We start from the raw sequence: 25,840 nt of genomic DNA on the forward strand, positions 1-25,840 counted from the left end.
TACGACGATGAATTGGGCTCAAAACAAAAGTGACGTAATTAAGTACTTGTAGTAATTAGTAGGATTCTGTGTTTTCCCCTGCAAAAGTGATTTGTCTGCTTTCCCAATATTTTTTGGGGTGAAAATTCTAACATTTATTTCATGGAAAAGATGCACCATGCTGCCATGTTGACAACATGACCGAGTGGTGCATATTACTGGTTGATTTAAGAGGGCGCTCCTATTTCCCAGTTTTCGCCCGATGACTTGACGGGCCATTGACCAGTTCAAGCCGAGACAGGGTAAAATAATTCCCTCAATTCCGTTGGAAGCAAAAAGATGAGGGAGGGGGAACTCGAATGGAAGGCGTCGGTGCAACACAGAGGAGACAATCGAGTTTGATAGAGCTTTAAAAAAATGAATATATCAGACGTAAAACCAACATTATCAAAATAACATTGTTACCCAGGATACACGGGACTTTTTACAGTATTTGACTGTCCTATATCTGTCATTACTAAAGGCAGTTGAGCCTTGTTTATATTGTTTTGCAAGCGAGCTTTGAACAGGGTCGGGAGGCCCAATCTGGTGCGGGAAGCGGCCGCCTTCTTCGGAGTGTGTTATTGAGTGGTTCGGTCTTTTCACTCACCAAGTAAGTGAGGCAGTTGTATATTCAATACAATTGTGAAATATACACAGATTTTCAAACTACTTGAAACCTTAAAATCAATGTGAGAATTGGATGTCATCTATCATGTTGCGTCTGTTAGCCTGAGCCAGCTAGCTAACGTAAGCTAACTAGCTATAGCCAAGTAGTTAACGTAAGCTAGCTAGTTACTGTAACTGGCTGCATTATTTTAGATTTTTCGCGAGAATTGTTTACGTTATGTGGCTAGTTGGGTAGCCAGCCTCGACTGTGTCACCTGAAGCTAGCGGCTAGTTCGTTAGTGAACATTAGCTATCTAGCTAATTGATATAGGTAGCTAACATCGTAACTAGCTAGCCATATGGGTCTGTTTTGGTTGTTGAACACTGAAATACTAGCTAGTAGTATGTAGCTACTATATTATCCCAGCTAACGTTAGTATGTCCTGCTGCTAACGTTAGACACACTATTGCTCCTTTAATACCGCTAGCTGATTGATTTAGTCGACTAGCTACCCAATGTTATAGTGTCTCAGTTAATGGGGATGTATTGTACCCAACTGCACATTGCGTTAGCCACTTCCAGAGCAGTCGGAGCCTCAGTTTGCTGAACCTGAAAATGAAGGATCACACGGTAGAAAAAAAACTGTGGTGAAATGACAGCTTCCAAATAACATTTGGGTAGAGATGAACTAAAACCCCATTAGTCCAGATTTATTAGATAAAAACATTACAGTAAAAGTAAACTTAATTGTTTTGATGAGACATGGCATATGATGACTGCAAATAATGCATTTCATGTTTTGTACCCATCAGAGAATATGAAACAGGTGTCACGATGACGTCCAGATTTGGTAAAACCTACAGCCGTAAGGGAGGTGACGGTTCATCATCCAAGTTTGACGAGGTCCTGTCCAACAAGAGAGCCACGCTCAGCACCAAATGGGGCGAGACGACATACAAGGCCAAGGTGAGCTCCAAGCGCCCCGGCCAGAAGACTGAGGTGGCAGAGCAGCCCAAGAGGCCCAAACTCTCCAACGAGAGCTCCGAGGACCCCTTTGGGTTTGACAGCGATGAGGAGTCCAAGACGGTCACCTCTCGTGTCCCACAGGCAAAAGCCTCCCCAGTCAAGCTTGCATCCACAGAACTGCCCCTGGCAGGGAGGCCAGGCTTGACCCTAGAGTCCAGCAGCAGAACCAGCCTTGCTCCCAGTAGAGCAACCTCTAGTCTGGGGATTGACAGAACCCAACTGAGGGTCACCGAGGACACAGCCAGGTTCTTCAACACCACCCCCACAACAGGTAGGAGGACACATGTTGCAAAGTAGGACTAATAATACATTGTAGAATGTTAGATGGGGCCAGAAGACTTTGGCTTTCAGAGGGTGTAGGGTCGAACATATCTAAATATTGTGCATGCATGGAATTTCTCTGCCTTGCAATTTGGCAGTTTTTATTTGTTAGAGATTCTCTGGTACTTTTAGACTTTAGCCAGTACTGAAAGTAGTGTTTGAGCCAAAGGTGGTCCCCGAAAATTGTGTATAAAGTCTCATATGGCCTTAATGTAAAAATATGTGCCCCAAGTCATTGCTGTATCTCCCTCTGACTTGTGCATCTTGCTAGTTGTCACTCAAATGACAAGGGGCTGATGCTCATTAGCAAGACCCTCAAATTGCTAGGGGTTGGCCCACGAGGGGGAAAATGGCGCAACACAGCTTCCAGAAAAAGCCACTTTCAAACAAGGGCTAATTGCAGCTAATTGAGAAGACAGTAATTATGCTCATAGGTTATGCATGTATGAACTACACATTGACACACTGAGCCCAAATACTTAGTTGTCGCCAAAGTTCCGGAGCATGTCTTTAAGATAAAATATTGTGTGCCAAGTCAGCCATCCTTAGTTACAATTATTGAAACAGATTGATTTCCTGTAATTCATTACATGTGAATGAATACAAGGTAATTATAGGTACTAAATATTTTGATTGTCCTTCGATTTAGTGATCCAATCCTGAGCAGTAAAGAAGACATTTCTTCTAGTGAGGTTACAAAAGAATATGCATAATTATTCATTTAGGATGCACTTGCAATTGTCTCTTCATTTCAGACCATATGTCATCCACACATCTCATTTAGTCATCAGATTGGTAGCTGGCGAGTGGCCATTTTTAATGCAACACCCTGCCTTGTGACAATTTACCACTTTGCAAACACTGTTAGTGTTTAACTTTGGAGAAGTTTTACAACTCTTGGAACAGACAAGCCTCTAATCTGTCTCTGTCTTTGGAGCAGGCTTCAACAGGCTCCCATGAGTGAGTTTAGCTCACCCTCTACTAACTGAGCCCCCTGTTTGCAACGCCAGGGTTGTGGGTTCGATTCCCACGGGGGGGCCCGTAGGGGGGGGGGGGAAGTATGTATGAAATGTATGCATTCACTACTGTAAGTCGCTCTGGATAAGAGCGTCTGCTAAATGACTAAAATGTAAATTAAATATTGGGGACAAACTGTCAGCCTGGCAGGCTCTTGTGGATTACTTCCAAAGCGCGTTCGCCGGGAAGATGCAAACCCATCAGAATGTGCAGTCTTTATGTTGACGCGTTTCACTAATATAAAACCAGTCCACCTGACGGAGGTAGCCTCGTTTTTAGGTGGCCGGCTTCTCTGTGGCAGGTGGTTATGATTGTATTCAGCATTGCTAAAGGCGCCCGCATATGATGTTGTTTGCCCCTAGCAGAATTCGGCTAGGCGACGCAAACGTCTGTGCCTCGCATACTCCCTAAAGACCTTTCGTTCGAGAAACAAAAAGGGGCAATATTGCCGTTTGTCCCTCTTGAGCAACCATAGCAACAACATAGCCAGAAACCCTTCCTCAAAATGAATCCAAGATAAATCAAGAAATCTGTAATTTTTATGTTTTCGCTGAGGTCTTAGTCGTGCAATTTTACATCTACCTAAGATGTTTGGTACAGTATTTCTCAAGTGAAAAAATGTCTCGTTGAATGGCAACAACCGCTTCACTGAAGAATCCCGTACATAGTTCCCACTCCTACTAGCCGTCGTAGTACTGTTGACCAATCGCAGACTTCGCCTACCAAACTTCGAAATAAAACCTGCTTAACACCAACGGACAACAATTTCAAATTTCGGCGTAATATATGCGCCAACTGTTGACTTGGAAGCATGGAACAGGCTTAAGTAGACACGCTGAATGTAATTTACTGTAGCAACTTGTTGCTCTAGTTACGGGCCCGTTTCAATTAGAGGTCGACCGATTGTGATTTTAACGCCGATACCGATTATTGGAGGCCCAAAGAAACGCCGATACCGATTAATCGGCTGATGTTTTTATTTATTTGTAATAATGACAATTACAACAATACTGAATGAACACTTATTTTAACTTAATATAATACATCAATAAAATCTATTTAGCCTCAAATAAATAATGAAACGTTCAATTTGGTTTAAATAATGCAAAAACAAAGTGTTGGAGAAGAAAGTAAAAGTGCAATATGTGCCATGTAAAAAAAGCTAACGTTTAAGTTCCTTGCTTCATCACATATGAAAGCTGGTGGTTCCTTTTAACATGAGTCCTCAATATTCCCAGGTAAGAAGTTAAGTTGTAGTTATTATAGGAATTATAGGACTATTTCTTGCTATACGATTTGTATTTCATATACCTTTGACTATTGGATGTTCTTATAGGCACTTTAGTATTGCCAGTGTAACAGTATAGCTTCCGTCCCTCTCCTCGCTCCTACCTGGGCTCGAACCAGGAACACATCGACAACAGCCACCCTCAAAGCAAGTCTCAGAGCGAGTGATGTTTGAAACGATATTAGCGCGCACCCGCTAACTAACTAGCCATTTCACATCGGTTACACCAGCCTAATCTTGGGAGTTGACAGGCTTGAAGTCTTAAACAGCGCAATGCATTGCGAAGGGCTGCTGGCAAACGCAGTAAAGTGCTGTTTGAATGAACGCTTACGAGCCTGCTGCTGCCTACCATCGCTCAGTCAGACTGCTCTATCAAATCAGACTTAATTATAACATAACACACAGAAATACGAACCTTAGGTCATTAATATGGTCGAATCCAGAAACTATCATCTTGAAAACAAAACATTTTTCCTGTCAGTGAAAGACGGAACCGTTCCGTATTTTATCTAACGGGTGGCATCCCTAAATCTAAATATTCCTGTTATATTGCACAACCTTCAATGTTATGTCATAATTACGTACAATTCTGGCAAATTAGTTTGCAACGAGCCAGGCGGCCCAAACTGTTGCATATACCCTGACTCTGCGTGCAATGAATGCAAAATGACACAATTTCACCTGGTTAATATTGCCTGCTAACCTGGATTTCTTTTAGCTAAATATGCATGTTTAAAAATATATACTTCTGTGTATTGATTTTAAGAAAGGCCTTTTGCTAAATCATCCCCCGTTTGGCGAAGTCGGCTGTCTTTGTTAAGAAGAAAGTCTTCACAGTTCGCAACGAGCCAGGCGGCCCAAACTGCTGCATATACCCTGACTCTGTTTGCAAGAGAAGTGACACATTTTCCCTAGTTAAAAGAAATTCATGTTAGCAGGCAATATTAACTAAATATGCAGGTTTAAAAATATATACTTGTGTATTGATTTTAAGAAAGGCATTGATGTTTATGGTTGGAGCAACGTACCTGTGATCATATGACGCAGGACAGGCTAGATAAACTAGTAATATCAACCATGTGTAGTTAACTAGTGATTTTGTTTTTTTTATAAGATAAGTTTAATGCTAGCTAGCAACTTACCTTGACTTCTTACTGCATTCGCGTAACAGGCAGGCTCCTCGTGGAGTGCAATGTAAAGCAGGTGGTTAGAGCGTTGGATTAGTTAACCGTAAGGTTGCAAGATTGAATCCCCGAGCTGACAAGGTAAAAATCTGTTGTTTTGCCCCTGAACAAGGCAGTTAACCCACCGTTCCTAGGCCGTCATTGAAAATAAGAATGTGTTCTTAACTGACATGCCTAGTTAAATAAAGTTCTTAATAATAATAAACAAAAATTAAATCGGCGTCCAAAAGTACCGATTTCCGATTGTTATGAACTTGAAATCGGTTAATTAAATCGGCCATTTAGATTAATCGGTCGACCTCTAGTTTCAATGCAATGCTGCTTGCTGGTGTGCGCCTTGTTCATCACAAAACAGTATCGTATAATTTTACATCCCTGCATATTGCTGTATGCCCTACAGTTAACTCCCAAAACACTTGAGTAAATAAGGGATACAAAGTATATTGAAAGCGGGTGCTTCCACACAGGTGGGTGATTCTCATGAAACCAGTATTTAAAATGTCTGTCAGATTGAGTTGCAAAACCATGATGCATTTGCAAAAATCAACTGTCATCATTCAGGACTGAGATGTAGGTTTTGGAAGTGTCCAATTTTAAATACATTTTACACCTGACTTTGTACATTTCCACCCCAAATTTTTATTACCGAAATGCGTAAAAATTCTTTAGCAAAACAACTTTTGAATAAAACAATGTTGCTGTAGTTTGTCCATAAATCAAAAAATGGTATACTAGTTGAAGTTTACATTTTAAACTCTAATTCTAATTACATATTGTTTGTGGACATGTCATTACGTAACACTTTCTCATGTTCCTGTAAAAACTCCAGTCAGTTTTTTTAAATATAGTTTATTCACCCATGATGCATCATCTAGATCAAGTGATTCACATTTTAAAAAATTCAATAAAACTAAAGTATTTTTTCAAACAGTCCATTTATTTTCCAACAGGGCTATACATTTGGGTGAGGTTTTGTTCCCCCCCCCCCGTTGCCTCTTTTCACTGCCAAAAATAAAATTTAACTATCTAGTGTTGAGCGAAATAACACAATGTCAATTACAGGTAGCCTAGTCACATAATTAACATCCAATCACGTTAACCGTTACTCTCTCACGGGAATTCCACTAATGGTCCGTATGTAGCTGCTGCTCATTCCGTTAGCTTGAAAATGGATAAATGGATAAAAAGTAAGGCCCGCGTCCATAGAGACAAACCAGGCTAGGACAGGCAAGTCCCATACTATTGCGGAGGACTTAATTCTCCCTGCTGCCGCAGATATGGCTGGGACAATGCTGGTGGAAAAGGACAAAAAAATCTATAGAGACAATGCCTTCATCAAACAACACTGTTCCATGATACATCAGTGACATGGCAGGAGATGTTTTGAAACAATTACTGCTTCGCATACAAGCCAGTGAATTCTATGCGTTACAGTTAAAGATTCAACAGATGTTGCAGGCTTTGCACAGCACCTGGTATGTCTAAAGTTTGATGGGGGGTCAATTAAGGAAGATTTTTTTAAAGTACTGGACAGCTTTGTGACATCAAATGGACTTTGGTGGTCAAGATGTGTTGGTATCTGCACTGATGGCACAAAAGCCATGACAGGGAGACGTAGTGGATTGGTAATGCTCGTGCAAGCAGTTGATTCCGACACCACTTTGGTACACTGCAGCATCCACCGAGAGGCTCTTGCTGCCAAAGGAATGCATGACAGCTTGAAAGACGTTTTGGACACTACAGTGAAAATGGTTACCTTTTAAAGCAAGGCCCCTGAACTCTTGGGTATTTTCTGCACTATGCAATGATATGGGCAGCAACCATGTAACGCTTTTACAACATACAGAAGTGCGCTGGTTATCAAGTTTTGAATTGAGAGACAAGCTTAAAAAGTTTGTTTGCTGACCAAGAAGTTGGAGCTCTTCTCAGTCTGCATTAACAAGGACAACACAGGTCTTTCCATCACTGTATGATTTTTGTGTGCAAATGAACTCAAGCTTACAGACAAAGTCAAATGTGATATAGGGAAGCACCTGAGTGAGTTGGGTGCACAATTACGCAGGTAATTTCCCAAAATGGATGACACAAACAACTGGATTTGTTATCCCTTTCATGCCCTGCCTCCAGTCCACTTACTGATATCTGAACAAGAGAGCCTCATTGAAATTGCAACAAGCGGTTCTGTGAAAATGTAACTTAATCAGAAGCCAGTGCCAGATTTCTGAATTGGGCTGCACTCAGAGTATCCAGCCTTGACAAATCTCGCTGTTAAGACACTGATGCCCTTTGCAACCATGTACCGATGTGAGAGGATTCTCGGCCCTTACTAGCATGAAAACGAAATACAGCCACAGACTGTGTGGAAAATGATTTAAGACAGAGACTCTCCAATACAACCCAACATTGCAGAGTTATGTGCATGCTTTCAAGCACACCATTCTCATTAACCTGTGGTGAGTTACAGTGGCTTCCAAAAATATTCACCCCTCTTGGCATTTTTCCTATTTTGTTGCCTTATAACCTGGAATTGAAATATTTTTTTAGGGGGTTTATATCATTTGATTTACAGAACATGCCTACCACTTTGAAGATGCAAAATATTTTTTGTGACACAAGAAATAAGACAACTAAACTTCAGCGTGCGTAATTATTCACCCCCCCCCCCCCCCAAAAGTGAATACTTTGTAGACCCACCTTTTGCAGCAATTACAGCCGCAAGTCTCTTGGGGAATGTCTCGATAAGCTTGGCACATCTAGCCACTGGGATTCTTGCCCATTCTTCAGGGCAAAACTTCTCCAGCTCCTTCAAGTTGGATGGGTCCTCTGGTGTACAGCAATCTTTAAGTCATACCACAGATTCGATTGAGGTCTGGGCTTTCACTAGGCCATTCCAAGACATTTGTTTCCCCTTAAACCACTCGAGTGTTGCTTCAGCAGTATGCTTAGGGTCATTGTCCTGCTGGAAGGTGAACCTCCGTCCCAGTCTCAAATCTCTGGAAGACAAACAGGTTTCCCTCAAGAATTTCCCTGTATTTAGCGTCATCCATCATTCCTTCAATTCTGACCAGTTTCCCAGTCCCTGCCGATGGAAAAACATCCCCACAGCATGATGATGCTGCCACCACCATGCTTCACTGTGGGGATGGTGTTCTCGGGTTGATGAGGTGTTGGATTTGTGCCATACATAACATTTTCCTTGATGGCTAAAATGCTCAATTTTAGTCTCATCTGACCAGAGTACCTCCCATATGTTTGGGAGTCTCCCACATACCTTTTGGCGAACACCATACGTGTTTGCTTATTTCTTTCTTTAAGCAATGGCTTTTTTCTGGCCACTCTTCCGTAAAGCCCAGCTCTGTGGAGTGTACGGCTTAAAGTGGTCCTATGGACAGATACTCCAATCTCCGCTGTGGAGCTTTGCGGCTCCTTCAGGATTATCTTTGGTCTGCTTAATGCCCTCCTTGCTTGGTCTGTTCGTTTTGGTGGGCGGCCCTCTCTTGGCAGGTTTGTATAACCCAACCCTGATCTGTAATTCTCAACAATTTTCTGCCTGACCTGTTTGGAGAGCTCCTTGGTCTTCATGGTGCCTCTTGCTTAGTGGTGTTGCAGGCTCTGGGGCCTTTCAGAACAGGTGTGTGTGTGTATATATATACTGAGATCATGTGACACATAAATAAAGTCCACCTGTGTCCAATCTAACTAATTATGTGACTTCTGAAGGTAATTGGTTGCACCAGATCTTATTTAGAGGCTTCATAGCAAAGGCGGTGAATACATATGCACTCACCAGTTGTCTGTTTTTGAATTGTTTGAAACAAGTTATTTTTTATTTTTTTACTTCACCAATTTGACTGTTTTGTGTCCATTATATGATATAAAAATCCATTTAAATTACAGGTTCTAATGCAACAAAATAGTGAAAATGCCAAGGGGGTGAATACTTTTGCAAGGCACTGTATTCACTATTTCCGATGAACAAATTAAGTTTTATGTAAGATGGCTAAATAAAGAGCAAAATTGTTGATTATTTGTGCCCTGGTCATATAAGCGCTCTTTGTCACAACCCGGCTCGGGGACGTGACAAACTCACTCATGGCAGGCTTACAATGATGGCAAAAAACATCTGAGAGTGCGCTGACCCTGGTGCTAGAGGGGTTACGCAGCTGGAGGTTAAATATTTGAAGGGGTACAGGACTATAAAAAGTTTGGGAACCACTGATCTAGAGGATGATATGTTAATTTATTTGCTTATATCCCTTCAGAATGATGTTCTAAATTCTCCAACACTCCCTTTACCCCACTTGGCCTTCTCATTACCGACATGGTCAAATTGGGTGGAAAAGTCAGAGTTATATAATTTCATTAAAAAAATGTATGTTCAGTGTTACGTTTAACTCTGGCCTTTTTCATTAGGGGATCAATGTTTGAAAAAAAAAATACTAAATATGTATTTTACTTTTTTGGACTGAAAACTTATGGTAATGAGAATTTTGTGAATGTTCTTAAAATGTATAGTATCTGGGGCAAAAAAATAGGTTATTGTGTATTATCTCAGTGAAAAATGACACAGGAGAAAAACAGTTGTGAAATTGACCCAGGTGTGGTGTCTGTTAATTAAGCAATTAACATCCCATCATGCATAAAAATGCTGGGCAGGCCATTATTTTGCCTACCATATCATCCTGTGGCGGCATAGCCAATGTCCTAATCCACGGGGCACGAGTGGTCACTGAAGGGTTTGATGAGCATGAAAACGATGTACAGTGGTTTCTCAATTAAGTTTATACTGCAGCGCATTAAGGTACATGTCTGGCACATCGCGTCACCGCAAGGGGGAGTTAGAAATCTGATAATGCTTCTGGGTTCGGTGTTAACTTTTGGTGCCAGGTGCTAATGTTTCTTTACTCACTAAATGAATGACGTGAATGGGTAATTGAAACCAGAAACTGATAATTGTGCACTTGAGTTTGAAGGAACTGAATGATGAGGGTGATTGTTTGACATTCAATGGTGTAAGAATTGCTCTTCCTCTGTCTCGCGTGCACACTTTTTTTAACTGGACTGTAGCCTATCACTTAAAAGAACTGTTAAACTATTTGTGTGTATATACCCTTTGTTTCCTTTATTTTGGCAGTTACCTGTATCATATGAAATTGTCCAGTGTTGGTGATCGTGTGCCCGCCTGTTCTTGTTTTTAGCTGATAGTAGTGGAACCCGGTGTGGTCGTCTGCTGCAATAGCCCGTCCATGACGAGGTCCGACGGGTTGTGCATACCGAGATGCTGTTCTGCACACCACTGTTGTACTGCGCCATTATTTGCCTACTTGTGGCACGCCTGTTAGCTTGCATGATTATTGCCATTGTCCTTCGACTTCTCTCATCAATGCTCTGTTTTCACCCACAGGACTGCCGCTGACAATTTTTGGTTTGTTGCACCATTCTCGGTTAACCCTAGACACTGTCATGTGTGAAAAGCCCAGGAGGCCGTCCGTTTCTGAGATGCGCCTAGCACCGACGAACATAGCACGCTCAAAGTCTTAGGTCACTAGTTTTGCCCAATCCAACGTTCAGTCAAACAGTGACTGAATGCCTCTGTCTGCCTGCTTTATAAAGCAAGCCACGGCCACGTGACTCACACAGTTGGAGCGAACCATTTATGTACCTAATAAACTGGCCACTGAGTGTATATTCTTCTTTCAGTCTATGAAAACTGAACTGAAAGCATCAATCATTTGCACATTTAGCAATGACACTGCCACGTTCCTACACAAACCCTGGATATCCTCCAAGGCCCAGTGTTCACTTGTCCACCCGTATAAACTTATTGTTTGGCTGGCGGGGAAATTAATCCGAGCAGACCAGAGATTAAAATACATTTTTCAGAGCCAGAACTTGGTAATGATGATAATACTTCTTGAGCTCCATTAAGGATTCATCAAGCTTAGTGTTCCGCCCTTTTTTGAATGTGGCTAATCGTTTAAAAGCTTAATTTGACCCCAAGAAAACGTTAACTCTGAGGCGCTCAGTGATGGTGACGAAAGGTGTGATCGTCTGCGTTGAGAGTGCCCAGACATAGGGAGAGAGAGAGAGGGTAGTCTCAATCCCTCCAAAGGACCGACTGCATAATGAACAAGGTCTGTTACAGCTCTGGTTGGATTCTAATCAGGCATTTTCTCAGTCAGATGATTTCTCAAGTGCAAAGGATTTGGAAATAATAAAACATTCCCATTAAAATAATTTACACAGGAGGAAGGGAAATGCCAAACACAAGCCCGTTCATTAAATGTCTTGGCATTCTCAGCAAAAACCACAACACCATGAAATAACTAGTTATTTTGAAGTCATAAATGTAAAGAGCGAGGATGTACCATCTCTTGTGATATGGATTTTCTCATAGAGTAGGCCTAACCAAGCTCAGTTAAGGTCAGGATTATTTGTGACACAGCTTTTTAATTGTTTGCATATTTCCTTACTTGAGTTCCACAAAAGTAAGGAATTATGTCAGAAATACAAATAACTAGCTGCTTTGTATGATATCCATCCAAACTTATCTGAATTCCATTGGATGAAGAGCTTAAATTCCGTTTTGGACTTAGTGATGAAACATCTAGGTGTCGGAGATGATCAGGCTGTGGAGAGTGCCTAAGGTACGCTATATACTATGCACATCTATTCAGTGTTCATATAGCCTAGCCCAGGGCTCTCCAACCCTGTTACTAGAGAGTTAAGGTCCTGTAGGTTTGCACTCAACCCTAATCTAGCACACCTGATTCTAATAATTAGCTGGCTGATAAAATGATTCAGGTTAGCAACAACTGGGGCTGGAGCAAAAACCTACCAGAGGGTAACTCTCCAAGAACAGGGTTGGAGACCCCTGCTAGCCATTTCACCTTATTTTTTCATAAGGAAATCTGAAAATACTTTGGATACTTTCAGTAACAAGAATATTCCTGGGAAATGTGGGGTATGATAAGGGTTTGAGGGAGAGGACTGACTGGTGTCTCCACATGGCCACACCTCTCCAAAGTGTGCACAGTTCTTTAAGTAATTTCAATACACTCATGACTAAAAAAGATGAATATAATCAATGCAGTGCCTGTTCATTTATCATCGAATCACAGTCTACTTCAACTTTGCCAAACGGGTGATTTAACAAAAATGCATTTGTGAAAAAAGCACATGTAAAAGCATGTACCTAACCATAAACATCAATACACAAGTATATATTTTTAAACCTGCATATTTAGTTAAAAGAAATTCATGTTCACAGGCAATATTAACTAGGGAAATTGTCAATTCTCTTGCGTTCGGTGCAAGCAGAGTCAGGGTATATGCAACAGTTTGGGCCGCCTGGCTCGTTGCAAACTGTGTGAAGACCGTAATTAATTTGCCAGACTTACATAATTATGACAACATTGAAGGTTGTGCAATGTAGCAACAATATTTAGACTTAGGGATGCCACCCGTTTGATAAAATACATAACGGTTCCGTATTTCACTGAAAGAATAAACATTTTGTTTTCCGGAATTGACCATATTAATGACCAACTGCTCGTATTTCTGTGTTTATTATAATGAAGACTATGATTTGATAGAGCAGTCTGACTGAGCGGTAGTAGGCAGTAGCAGGCTCGTAAGCATTCATTCAAATTGCACTTTACTGCGTTTTGCCAGCAGCTCTTAGCAATGCTTGAAGCACAGCGCTGTTTATGACTTCAAGCCTGTCAACTTCTGAGATTAGGCTGGCAATACTAAAGTGCTTATAAGAACATCCAATAGTCAAAGGTATATGAAATACAAATGTTAAAGAGAGAAATAGTCGACGTGTCATAATTCCTATAACTACAACCTAAAACTTAACTGGGAATATTGAACCACCATATGTTCTCATGTTCTGAGCAAGGAACTTAAACGTTCCCATTTTTACATGGCACATATTGCACTTTTACTTCTCCAACACTGTTTTTGCATTATTTAAACCAAATTGAATCAAATTGTATTTGTCACATGCACCAAATAAAACAGGTGTAGACCTTACAGTGAAATGCCTACTTACAACAATTAACCAACAATGCAGTTAAGATTTTTTTTAAGTATTTACAAAAAAAAGTAAAATAGAAAAATGATAAAATAACAGTAGGGGTACCGGTAGAGTCAATGTGCGGGTACACAGGTTCGTCAAGGTAATTGATGCAATATGTACATGTAGGTAGAGGTAAAGTGACTGACTATGCATGAGTAGCAGCTTTCAACCTGCTCCAGCAGCAGGTACAGCAGGTTCTTCTTTCACTGAACAAAGCAGTTAACCTTGGCCGTCATTGAAATTAAGAACTTGTTCTTAACTGACTTGTCTAGTTAAATAAAATGGCGCGAGACGAATAATTAAAAATAGGAGCGCTTTATCCTTGGTTTTTACAGAAATGTTTGGAGATCGACTAGGAATGCCAGGGAGAATGAGTAGCCGATCGCAATCAACCGGTTGGTGACGACTGGTCTATGTTCTATGAGAAGGTGAAACATATATTTTCACCATGATATAACTTCTAAGTAGTCCGTCTAGGAAATCCTGTTGTGCCATGTCATCACTGTGCTTATCCTGGATAGAAGTTTGTTATTCCCTATCACACTTCATAACTCTTTTTTTAAACATTACCTGCACTCCCTATCGCCATATCAGCTAGGGTTGGGCGGTATCCAGATTTCCATACCGTGCCTGTGCCATCCCGAGATGTACTGTATTAAAACTTCTGGTAAGCCCCAAACGTCACTTACCAGAAGTACTAAGGAATCTCCGTAGCGGATTTACTACTAAGACTGACAACCCAGCTCATAAAGTTATGTATCTCAAAACGCAGTTTGCGGCATTCACAAAGCAAATATTAGACAACATTAATTCAAGAGAGGATTGCCTCAGATTCCGATCCCCACACGTGCTTTGATCTTCGCACCGGAAGTAGGCGCGAGCGTTATGACGAGCAAGGAAACGTGCGCTAGCATAGGTGGTAAGACATGGCAGAGATGTTTCGCTAATACCGTCCTTCACAGAAAGTTGTTAGGCCTACTAATATTTAAGTCTATGTTATATGTCCTTTTGATATAGCTGTAGGCTGCTAATGATGTGATGGTCAGCTCACCATTGACAAGACATGTTGAATTAATGTTAGCCTAATTGTCAGACCTGCGCCGAGTTGGAGTAGTCAGTTAGCTGAGGTAATGGATAATCAAAGTGAATGTATGTTTTTGGTTGCAGTCAGCTTTGAAATCAGCATATTTTGCATTGTGACTATCACAACCAAAGTACTAGGGTAGTGTATTGATGTTAGCTTTAGCGTCAGCTAGAAGAAAAGTTCACCTACTACAAAGCTGAACGCTACCAGTATCATCTTGCATTGTAAAGTGTTCTAGCCTTTATGGACATTGTTTTGCTACTAGGAATTAAGTGTAAACATTTCTACATGCTGTGTCAGATTATTCAAGTGCGTTAACTTCTGTGCAGCATGAGTGGGGAGCTAACATAATGCAGCCCAGGCTAGCAATGAGTAAGTGGAGCATGTACGGTGCGTGTTATAAGGGCAGCGTTGCCAAGTAATTATTAGGGGAAGTTGCTAGAGGCAGGTCGATTTGTTGCTAAATGACGTTGTGATGTCATTGCGTAATAACGTAAAATTGCGTCATTACGTAGAATACGCAATAACGTTACTCGAATTGACTGGCCATCTCGACGAAAAATACGATTTGACATTCGTTATTTTAGATTTGTTTATCACATATTTTTATTTGTAAAATTAATATAAACACCACATTTTAGATGATGAGATATTTTTATTTTTAAACACAACACATTTAATTATTGAACAATTTACATTTTTATTTATTTTTATATATTTTTTAAGCAGTGTATTGGTAGTTATCATGCCTGGCTGCAAAGGTGCATTGTGAATGACGTCACCAGCAGACGCTCAGCTCGTGCACAGGCAGCTGCAGTCAGCCAACAATGATTTGCAATTTGCGGAAATTGCTGCTGGCCGGCTGCAGCCTGTGCACGAGCTGAGCGCCTGCTGCTGACGTCACTCACAATGCACTTTTGCAGCCGCACGTGTGTTGTGATTGAGTGTGTGACAGAGAAAATCGTTTTTGTGTCATTTAGAGGGAAACTGCGTGCATTTTAGAGTCACTTTTCAAAAGTTGCTAAAAGTTCCAAATACATTTTTAAAAGTAGCTCAATTTGTTGCTAGGTGCTGTTTTGAAAATAAGAAGTTGCCTGGGTAGTCTGAAATGTTGCTAAATCTAGCAGCAAAGTTGGCATCACTGGATAAGGGGTAGGCTGTGCTGATACAGGCTTGATCCGTGAGACACATTTTGTGACTACATTTCCCAATTTCAGTTTTATGTACCATTTACAAGATTGGCTTTGTACATTTTATTAAAGTACAGACTCGGCTTCAAAATGGTATATCATAGTCATGGGCTCCTGGGTGTAGGCCGTCATTATAAATATGAATTTGTTCTTAACTGACTTGCCTAGTTAAATGTATACACTGCAGTTGGGGGAAACATGGGAAAGTTGTGCTTATTTCATGTGGTTCACTCTGGCATCTTTTAGTATGCCCATTCATTCTTTTAGTATGCCCATTCATTTAGTATGCCCATTCACCCATCTCTAAGTATTCATGTGAAGCCATGTGCTAAATTTAGTGGTTTTAAGGTAGTATAGTAAACAAGGGGTGAAAGTAGTAGCCTACAATAAGCAACATATCCAGGTAAAAATACGCTATAGAGTCCTTGGCCTATATCTGAACATGTTCTTCACATTCACTATATATCAAACCAGACACATCTAGCTAAGTGGATGGGTTGCTATTGTCTAGACCTGTTTTTCACATTCACTATATATCAAACCAGACACATCTAGCTAAGTGGATGGGTTGCTATTGTCTAGACCTGTTCACACGTTCATGAACGAAAACAGATTGCCATATCACCCCCGGCTAAGCTTATGGGTCATGTAATCATTCCATTTACATTTTAGTCATTTAGCAGACGCTCTTATCCAGAGCGACTTACAGTAGTGAATGCATACATTTCATAATTTTTTTCCCCGTACTGGTCCCCCGTGGGAATTGAACCCACAACCCTGGCGTTGCAAACACCATGCTATACCAACTGAGCCACACGGGCTAAGTGGAGTATTTTGTTTAGACATCTAGCTAGCTAAACAAGTTAATAATTCCAACCCATACAGTTTAGCAATACAAACGGTTTGTCATCCACTTAGCTAGCCATCCACCATGCATGAAATGCGCAGTATTAATCTGCAGGCAAAGCTAACCCACCAGCTAGCTAACAGTAGGTTATAACTAGCAATGCGAATGGGTTTCTGACTAAATTAGATGCCATTTATAATGTTATCAGGCCAAGCAACTAGCATTAGCTATCTAGTTAGGGTTAATGTTAGCTGGCTAGCTAACAGTAGGCTTTAACTAGCAATGGAAATTACTTTATAACAAAATGAGATACTAATATACATTAAGCTAATGTTAGGCTTTTACATGTATACATGGATGAATGCTTCATGGCAGACAAACTCCTTGTAGATGTAATCCAGTGAGAGTTGTTTTATACGAGCCTTCTGAGTTCTCTTCAGCTCTGCGCATTTGCAATCAAACTTCTAAATGTATCTCCTTCTCGCACTCTGCTTCTACCAGGCATTCCACTGAGTTCAAAACTCAGTCCACTTCTTCTCTGAAAACACTGTTGATCTCCGTTTCTTCCCTATCACTGTCATCAGAAAACTCAGCAATTTCTGGTTCAATGACATTGCTATTATCTTTAAAAACAAATGTGTTAGACTACTGATTAGGGATGCCCCCATTTTATGTTATAGGCATTAGCCTATGGCATGGCAGACCAATCAGGACTCATCTCTCAGCATGACCAGCCCCTCCATTGTCTCAGCCAATCAAGGCTAGCCAGGAAGAATCCTTTGTTTCTCCATGATTAATAACTAGACTCATATGTGTTGATATTTAGAGATCACCTGCAAATTAAGACACGTGAAAGTTCAAAAAAGGATTTCTGCAAAAAAAAAAAAAAACATTTTGATAACTTTGTTAAAAAAATATCTTCTGTGATTTAGGAACGCCCGCCTTACTCTTCACGTTTTGGCTCCCGAGTGGCACAGCGGTCTAAGGCACTGCATCTCCGTGCAAGAGGCGTCACTGCAGTCCCTGGTTCGAATCCAGGCTGCATCACATCCGGCTGTGATAGGGCGGCGCACAATTGGCCCAGCGTTGTCCGGTTTTGGCCGGGGTGGGCCATCATTGTAAATAAGAATTTGTTCTTAACTGACTTGCCTAGTTAAATGTTAAAAATCGAGAGATCCAGACTCATTTGACAGTAGTACCAAAAGTAACACATTCTAGTATCGAACTGTTTTTAATGATCTAGTATTGAAAAAGTACAGACGTTTTGGTATACCGTGCAACACTGGCCAGGCAACACACAGTGACATGCTAGCTGTTCCCTTAGACTTCCAGTCAATGAGCCAACAACAATCCATTTTAAAATGCATCTCGGCAGAAATATATAATAAAAATTTTTGCAATGTGGCAAACGCTGTCAGGCGCTGCTCCAGAACCTACCGTAAGTGTTCAATTTGGTTGAGATTGGGTGACTGAGAGACACACTTTAAACCCCTATGTTCTTTTTGAGACCCCTTTTCAAAGTCACTGAGATCTCTTCTAGCCATGGTAGCCAAAATAATGGGCGACTAGGCATTTGTATTGCATGAGCCTAAGCGTGATGTTGATTGCTTCATTTAATTCCGGAACCACACCTATGTGGAAGCACTTGCTTTCAACATACTTTGTATCCCTCATTTACTCAAAGGGTTATCTTTTATTTTGGCAGTTACCTGTACCAGGTTGAACATGGTGATGAGATTATACACTCCTAAATTGATACTGCTGTTTTATTTAGGTTATTTTACAGCTAGCTAGCTACAATCACATGCTCACATTGACTTTGGTATTATTGTGTGTAGCTACGTTTGCTTTCTAGCTGGCCAGCCAGTCTGCCCAGAGAGAACATTGCATTGTGAGTTTTGTATTCAACTTGACCTGCATAATATTTTGTAAACTATTTTCACATGTTGCTCCCAACCTTATTATACCGTCCAAAAAATGTTGTTAGCACATGTTAGTGTTATTTAACACCGTAAATCATAGGAATGTTTTTTTGGGGTGTATTATTCCTTTTGAGGGGGATTCACCAGAATGTGCATGCCTGCATGCAAGTGGTATGTAGCAGCCTATTGGAACTCAACTGCAAGTATAGTTGTTTAGGAAGTCATTGCTGTCCCACATAAAAAATTACAGGTGCCCGTGTTTTCAATGTCCACACCCTGTCTTCACATGTATGCTAACCCGGTCTGCTCCTGTTGTGGTGAATGAGACCAATAGAGTTGGAGATGTTTATCTGACTCAGCACTGAGATTTTTTTCCAGCTTTGCTAAAAGCTTCGAGGGTGTGCTGCTCCTCTCACAGCCCTAGCAGTAAACACTCCCTAATACATGGTTATCTCCACTTTCTGCTGTGAAAATGGCACCCATGCGGCATTGTGACAGGCATCGACTTTTTTTTTAGAGCACTTCAGCTGCTCTATGCTACATCTCTGTCAGAGACGGTAACTGCCAAGACTTATGTGGTGCTAATACATTGCTTTTTCTCCTCCAGCCAAGCCAAGCCAACCGAGCTGGTCTAATGAGGGTGCGACTGCAGAGAAACATAGCTACTCATGGTACAGCAACGCCTCGGAGAGCGACAAGAAACCCATCGCTCAGACCACCACCCTAAAGAGCGAGGCCAAGGACTCTTACGACAACTGGGATGCTGTGATGCTTCTGGGGCCCACCTCGCCCACCCCAGAGCCCACTAGAAACCCCTCAATGTGGGGTGGCGCAGGCAGCTACGGCCTGGGTCTGGCCAGGGAGGACAAGCCATCCCCAGAGCCGATCCCCAGTTATGTAGTGGGCCAGGGGGACTTCGAAGTCCCCATTGAGCCATCCGAGTCCCAGGACCACTCCCAGTCTCTCCTCAGGGCTAGCACCAACTGCCGGACCTACCACCGGCCCAACAAAGGCAAGCAGGCCGGGGACTCTGACAGTACCAGTAGTACTAGCACCAGTACCAGCACATCCTTCAGTAGTGGGCCCGGATCTGGCCCACTCAAGACCAACAATACGGAGAACAGCAACAAGCCGGCGGGCCGTGGGAGGACGAGAGACTACACAGTGCTGCACCCGTCCTGCCTGTCGATGTTTAACGTCACCATTCAGGACCGGGTCATGGAGGAATACACCCCCGCTTCCGCCGTGGCTGCCCCCATGACAGACCCGGGAGAGGCTGGCCGACTGAAAAAGAAGAATGAACCAGCACCGGCCAAGCCCATCAGGTGACGACCTGCTACCTACTAGTGATGGGGGGATCGATAGTTACATATTGCAATATTATTTTGGACAATATTATATCCTTTCTCTCTCCCTCTCTCCCAGGTTCAGACCTACACAGAGCAAGGCCAAGAAAGACACCAAGCTGGACTTCTTTGGCTTTGAGGAAAACGAGGCAGGCTGTGGTGCCAACCAGGAGGAGGGCAGTTCTGACCCTGTGGCATCCGGCAGCTCCAATTACAAGATTAAGTACTTTGGCTTTGACGATATGAGCGGCAGTGACAGCGACGAAGACGAGGGCTCCCACGCCAAAGAGAGGAAGGCTAAGAGGGCTGTAGCCATCGCTGCTGCAGCCACAGCCTCCCTTGCTGCCATGGAGATGAGGGTGGACAGCCCCCTGTCCAGCAGTGAGGAGCTGGACAGTCAGACCAGCAGCAACACAGGTCAGGGACAGGACCTCAGGCGAGGTCAGTACTACCAACCCCCCTTGGGAATACACAGACCGGCATCAGTACAGGGCATACTTAGGCCTCAGGCGAGGTCAATAACATGAACTTCGAGATCTCTTCACAGGAGCCTCACTAAATTATATTACGTTCCTCAAAAGCTAATTAGAAAAGCGAGTAACGTTTTGTTTCAACCTTCGTGGTAGGTCTGTAAGGCCATTAGCGGGGGCAGTGTTTGGGATGAGCACAAACAAACAAAACAGTCCTGATAAGAAAACTGAGACTCATCCTCACCCACTCACAGCTCTTTCCTATACAAGACAGACATCTCAGAGATAGATGGATATATACAGTGCCTTTCGAAAGTATTCTACATTTTGTTACTGTACAGCCTTGATTAAGTCGTTTTTTCCCCCCTAAATCTACACACAATACCCCATAATGACAAAGCAATAACAGGTTTATATTAATGTTTAATTTATTTAAAAAAATTTAACTGAAATATGACATTTACATTTGTATTCAGACCCTTTACTCAGCACTTTGTTAAAGCACTTTGGAAGCGATTACAGCCTGGAGTCTTGAGTATGACGCTACAAGCTTGGCACACCTGTATTAGGGGAGTTTCTCCCATTCTTCTCTGCAGGTTAGATGGGGAGCATTGCTGCACAGCTATTTTCAGGTCTCTCCAGAGATGTTCGATCGGGTTTAAGTCCGGGCTCTGGCTGGGTCACTCAAGGACATTGAGAGACTTGTCCCCAAGCCACTCCTGTGTTGTCTTAGCTGTGTGCTTAGGTACATTGTCCTGTTGGAAGGTGAACCTTTGCCCCAGTCTGAGGTCCTAAGCGCTTTGAACAGGTTTTCATCAAGGATCTTTCTGTACTTCTCTCCGTTCATCTTTCCCTCGATCCTGACTAGTCTCCCAGTCCCTGCCGCTGAAAAACATCCCCACGGCGTGATGCTGCCGCCACCATGCTTCACCATAGGGATGGTGGCAGGTTTCCTCCAGATGTGACGCTTGGCATTCAGGCCAAATAGTTCAATCTTGGTTTCATCAGACCAGAGAACCCTGTTTCTCATGGTCTGAGAGTCCTTTAGGTGCCTTTCTGCAAACTCCAAGCGGGCTGGCATGTGGTTTTACCGAGGAGTGGCTTCCATCTGGCCACTCTACCATAAAGGCCTGATTTGGTGTAGTGCTGCAGAGATGGTTGTCCTTCTGGAAGGTTCACCCATCTCCACAGAGGAACTCTAGAACTCAGGTTTTTGGTCACTTGACTGACTGGGGCCTTCTCCCCCATTTTCTCAGTTTTGGCCGGGCGGCCAGTTCTTGGAAGAGTCTTGGTGGTTTCTAACATCTTCCATTTAAGAATGATGGGGGCCACTGTGTTCCTGGGGACCTTCAATGTTGCAGAAATGTTTTGGTACCCTTCCCCAGATCTGTGCCTCAACACAATTCTGTCTCGGAGCTCTACGGACAATTCCTCTGACCTCATGGCTTGGTTTTTGCTCTGACATGCACTGTCAACTGTGGGACCTTATATAGACAGGTGTGTGCCTTTCCAAATCATGTCCAATCAATTTAATTTGCCACCGGTGGAATCCAATGAAGTTGTAGAAACATCTCAAGGCTGATCAATGGAAACAGGATGCACCTGAGCTCAATTTCGAGTCACATGGCAAAGGGTCTGAATACTTTTGTAAATAAGGTATTTCTGTTTATTTTCAATGAATTCTCACATTTCTAAAAACCTGTTTTCGCTTTGTCATTATGGGGTATTGTGTGTAGATTGAGAGATAAAAAAATAAAAAAATAAATTTTAGGATGTGAAATAATTTTGCCTATTAATGACTTGGTCACAAAGATTCACAATTCTATATGTAATTATAAAGACTTGGTAATGAACTGTGATGTTCTGCCCAACACACGTTTACATTTGGCATGTCCCCTGTAGATTTGATGGACTTCCCAGAGGACAACTCTGCCTCTGTGGGCCTAGAGATGCCCAGGAGACCTCAGGCAAAACAGGTGGAGAAATCCAAGGAGAGCAGGGAGACCAATAGGAAGATCTTCAGTGGTCCCAAAAAGGTAAGAGTGCGGGGTGAGTTCCTATAGAACACTTGTCCAGGGTCGTGTTAACCAGGCCACAACGGCACATCATAGCGAAACTCTTTCCAACGGAAAACAAAAAAAGCTTTTCATTGGACACGTTCAGGTAGTCCCTCCCTGTTTCAGTCCGTTTGGTGCCTAATGAACTAGACCCAGAACTTTCAGCAGAGAATGAGTAGACTGCACTCTGTATGAGCTGAAGAGATGCCAGGCCAAAACGGCCTGTTCGATTATTTATATGTGGATGGATGAACGGTCATTGTAGTCTCTGAGATGGTTCTCATTTATCAAGAGAACCAGTAATGCCTGTTCTCCAATCGCTTAGATGAACTTGATCTTTAAGAGCTCCACTATTGAATGCGCTGTATATATGGAGATAGTTTAGTTCCCAAAATAAATAGTTTTATACATATACAATTTGTTTCCTGATCTTTCTTATCTCTCAAATGTCGGGCAGACACCTCAGAACAAACGCTAGCTTAGACAGGGCTTAGACTTAAAGTTAAGAGCAAGGCGAGTTGAGAGCAAGGCCTTGTTAAGAATGCGATTTGAAATCATATTGTGGGAAAGCCAGACACATGAGTTGGGTTTGTTAGTAGGGGCCGGGGATGATACCAGTATTGCGGTACTCATTAGTATAGTGGCAAGGAAACAAAACATAAAGCGGAAAACAGCCCCAATGTTGGTAACATCGAGTTGTTTTCCAAGCTATAGGACACAATATTTGACATACAGCAGGTTTTTAGTAGACCAAAGAGTGTGATCTGCTTTGTTTTTATTTTTGCCATGATACTAATATCGCAATATTTTTTTCCGTCACAGCCCTAGTTGTTAGGTGCAGGTTATAGTTTATACAATGGTTCATATAATGATAGTTTGAAGGCAGCTTGTCATGAATTGTTTTTCTTTGCATTCGGGCTACTACAAACCTGTAGAGTGCCAAGGTGCCTTCCAAGTCTTCCGAGATGCTTTCTCCACAGTCCTCATCTCTTGCCCTGTAATGTCCTCCATGCAGATAACATAATAGGCGAGCTGAACACATAAAAAAAAAAACAATAGCCCTCCAAAATGACCTGGGTATTCATGAGTCGTCAAAAGGCAGCGCTTTCGATTACGACTGGGCTATCTGCAGGGGTAGTGAAGTGGCAGTCTGACCAATGCAGCGGTAATGCATAATTTTGCCGGTTTATAGTAGTTCCATATTGCACCCTATTCCCTATATAGTGCACTGCTTTTGACCAGGGCCTGTAGTGCACTATGTACTGTAGGAAATAGGGTGCCATTTGGGAAGCAGCCTGTAAGAACCCTCCGAAAAACCAATTAAATGTGATGCTTAACAATGAATGTTCTTCTCTTGCAGTTTGTTTACAAATTGCTTTAAAAAAAGGTGGCTGTTTTGCATGATAATCCAACAATCCCGTCTTTTATTTTTATTTTTTTTCATTCTGCATAACCAGTTGTGCTTCATGCATTATTTGTGTATGTACGGTCTGGCCCTCTGTGTGCTCTGGATATGCCTGTCTTATGATGTCGGCTGTCAGATGTTAGAGGTTGATTTAATGGCCATCATTATCATGACCTCTGATTAATTCATGTCGCGCTCTCTCACACGTGCGCTTGCTCGTTTTTCAACTCTGATTGTTTTGTCACAAATGTTGCGTTATGTAAGTGTGACCACTCTGGTATTGGCACGTGCGTTATAGTCTGTAGAACAGCTTGCAGATGTACTGTGGGTAATTCCTACATGACAAGATTATTATGGACAAAAGAGCAAGATTTTTATTTTTTTTTGAAACGGCAGTCTAGCGTCAGTCATCGTCCCCAGAATATAAGTCTATGGGTGTCTGCTGGAATGCTAGTAGATAACCCATAGACTTCCAGTCGTTGCCCTAACGCTAGTTAGCATTAGCCTGCATTTGGCCGTGCCAACGTTCTTTTCATCTTTGTCCACTATAGTATTAAATCCCCGTTGTAGGCTTTTCTCTATAGGTATACTCTTTTTCCGCTAACTTTTGTTTTACTTCAGTGAAAAAGGCCTCCATCTTTGCAATCAACAGTAGCCTAGGCCCCTCACTCTCTCGCAGCGCGCAAGGAGTGAGAGGACAAAAGTCAGAAATTACTGGCTAAAGGAAACCCTGCGGGTGTGTGTGTAAGATGGTGTAGACATGCGTCATAAAATGTTTGCCTGCCTAAGGCCAGAGCAGGGCTCCTGTTACTGTCTCGAGTGGTGTTGGACCACAACAGCTGATGGCTAGTTGAGTGGTTTGGTTTCATCAGTGTGGTTTCACCAGTGTTTTTCACAAGTCCCCCGTCTGCAGCTGTAAATGATCCTCAGTCTTCTGCTGTGTCTCTCTCTCGCACTCAGCCTCTTTCTCTTTCAGCCTTCTAGTGGTCAGAAGTGTTGTCCAAGACAGTAGTTGTGTGTGTGTGTACTTGCTTGTACTCGTCTCTGACTTATGAAGAGGGCCTTGGGTAAACATTAACATGTTGGGGAGGGGGAGCTCAAGTAGTGCACTTAGCGCTAATTGCCATGTATCTGTTACACACACACAAACCCTCTCGTGTGCATCAGGGTTTCTGTTTGGGAAATTTGGCGCTGGTGGATTGTGACCGGTAAGCTTTCTATTTACCGCAATCCATATGCATTGGGTGCGTAACGCATTAGGACGTCCACTCACGGTGCTCAAAATCACATTTACGTTATTGTAATTCATTTTAACAGAATATAAATGAGCCTGTAAAGTTCTAATAAAATAAAGTACAATGTTCTTATACCAACATGACAGGTTTTTAGTGAAAAGCAAAACATTGCCCGTTGTCTTCATCCCTGCTATAAATCATAAATTAATATCATTAGATTTGTATTTTTTTTACATTTAGCCTAGATCAAGTTGCCTACACAGTAATAAAATAAATCTTCAAAATCAAATCTAATATTTGTATAATATCATTTGTGAATGATCTATCCTAAAGGCTATTTGTATGGACTTTTTGAATGAATAAATAACAAAAACAACAGCTTTTTTAAAATGCATGTGTAGGCATGAACATTTTAATTGGGCCTAATAAATATCAAAACATGGCTCTCTACCGACACCAGGGCCGGCCAGTCATGGCTAGAAGGGATACAGCTTTTGTCAAATTGACTGCAGATTTTACTTTTTGTAGCAGGTTAGAATTTACACAGCAGCTTAGGAATATTAATGTGTTAGGATAAGGTTAGGAAAAAGGTTAAGTTTAGCTAAAATAATCAACTTTTGATGTTAATTTGAAAAGCTGGACCTTTCCGACCGGCCCCACTCCAGCTACGAATCAGAACCATCAGTGGAAAGCGGACACTAGGCGGCCACAAAATTAAGAAAATATCCTATATGTAA

At 42.0% G+C, this 25,840-nt stretch overlaps 1 protein-coding gene across 4 annotated transcripts in view; it reads left to right on the forward strand.

Moving 5' to 3' along the window:
* Positions 1 to 249: 249 nt before the first annotated feature.
* The window catches only part of LOC115201129 (wings apart-like protein homolog), a 51,529-nt gene continuing 25,938 nt past the window's right edge, over positions 250 to 25,840 (forward strand). Inside the window, exons 1-5 of one of the 4 annotated variants that reach the window (XM_029764449.1) lie at positions 250 to 631; positions 1,441 to 1,925; positions 19,198 to 19,915; positions 20,016 to 20,353; positions 22,309 to 22,442. In XM_029764449.1, coding sequence (XP_029620309.1) covers positions 1,463 to 1,925; positions 19,198 to 19,915; positions 20,016 to 20,353; positions 22,309 to 22,442 — 1,653 coding nt within the window. In that variant the 5' untranslated portion in view covers positions 250 to 631; positions 1,441 to 1,462. Of the gene's footprint in view, positions 632 to 1,440; positions 1,926 to 14,375; positions 14,467 to 14,510; positions 14,675 to 19,197; positions 19,916 to 20,015; positions 20,378 to 22,308; positions 22,443 to 25,840 lie in introns of those variants that run through there. The other 3 variants (XM_029764448.1, XM_029764450.1, XM_029764451.1) reach the window with 3 other exon arrangements.

The sequence above is a fragment of the Salmo trutta genome, chromosome 10 (genome assembly GCF_901001165.1).
Source record: "Salmo trutta chromosome 10, fSalTru1.1, whole genome shotgun sequence".
Classification (NCBI taxonomy): domain Eukaryota; kingdom Metazoa; phylum Chordata; class Actinopteri; order Salmoniformes; family Salmonidae; genus Salmo; species Salmo trutta.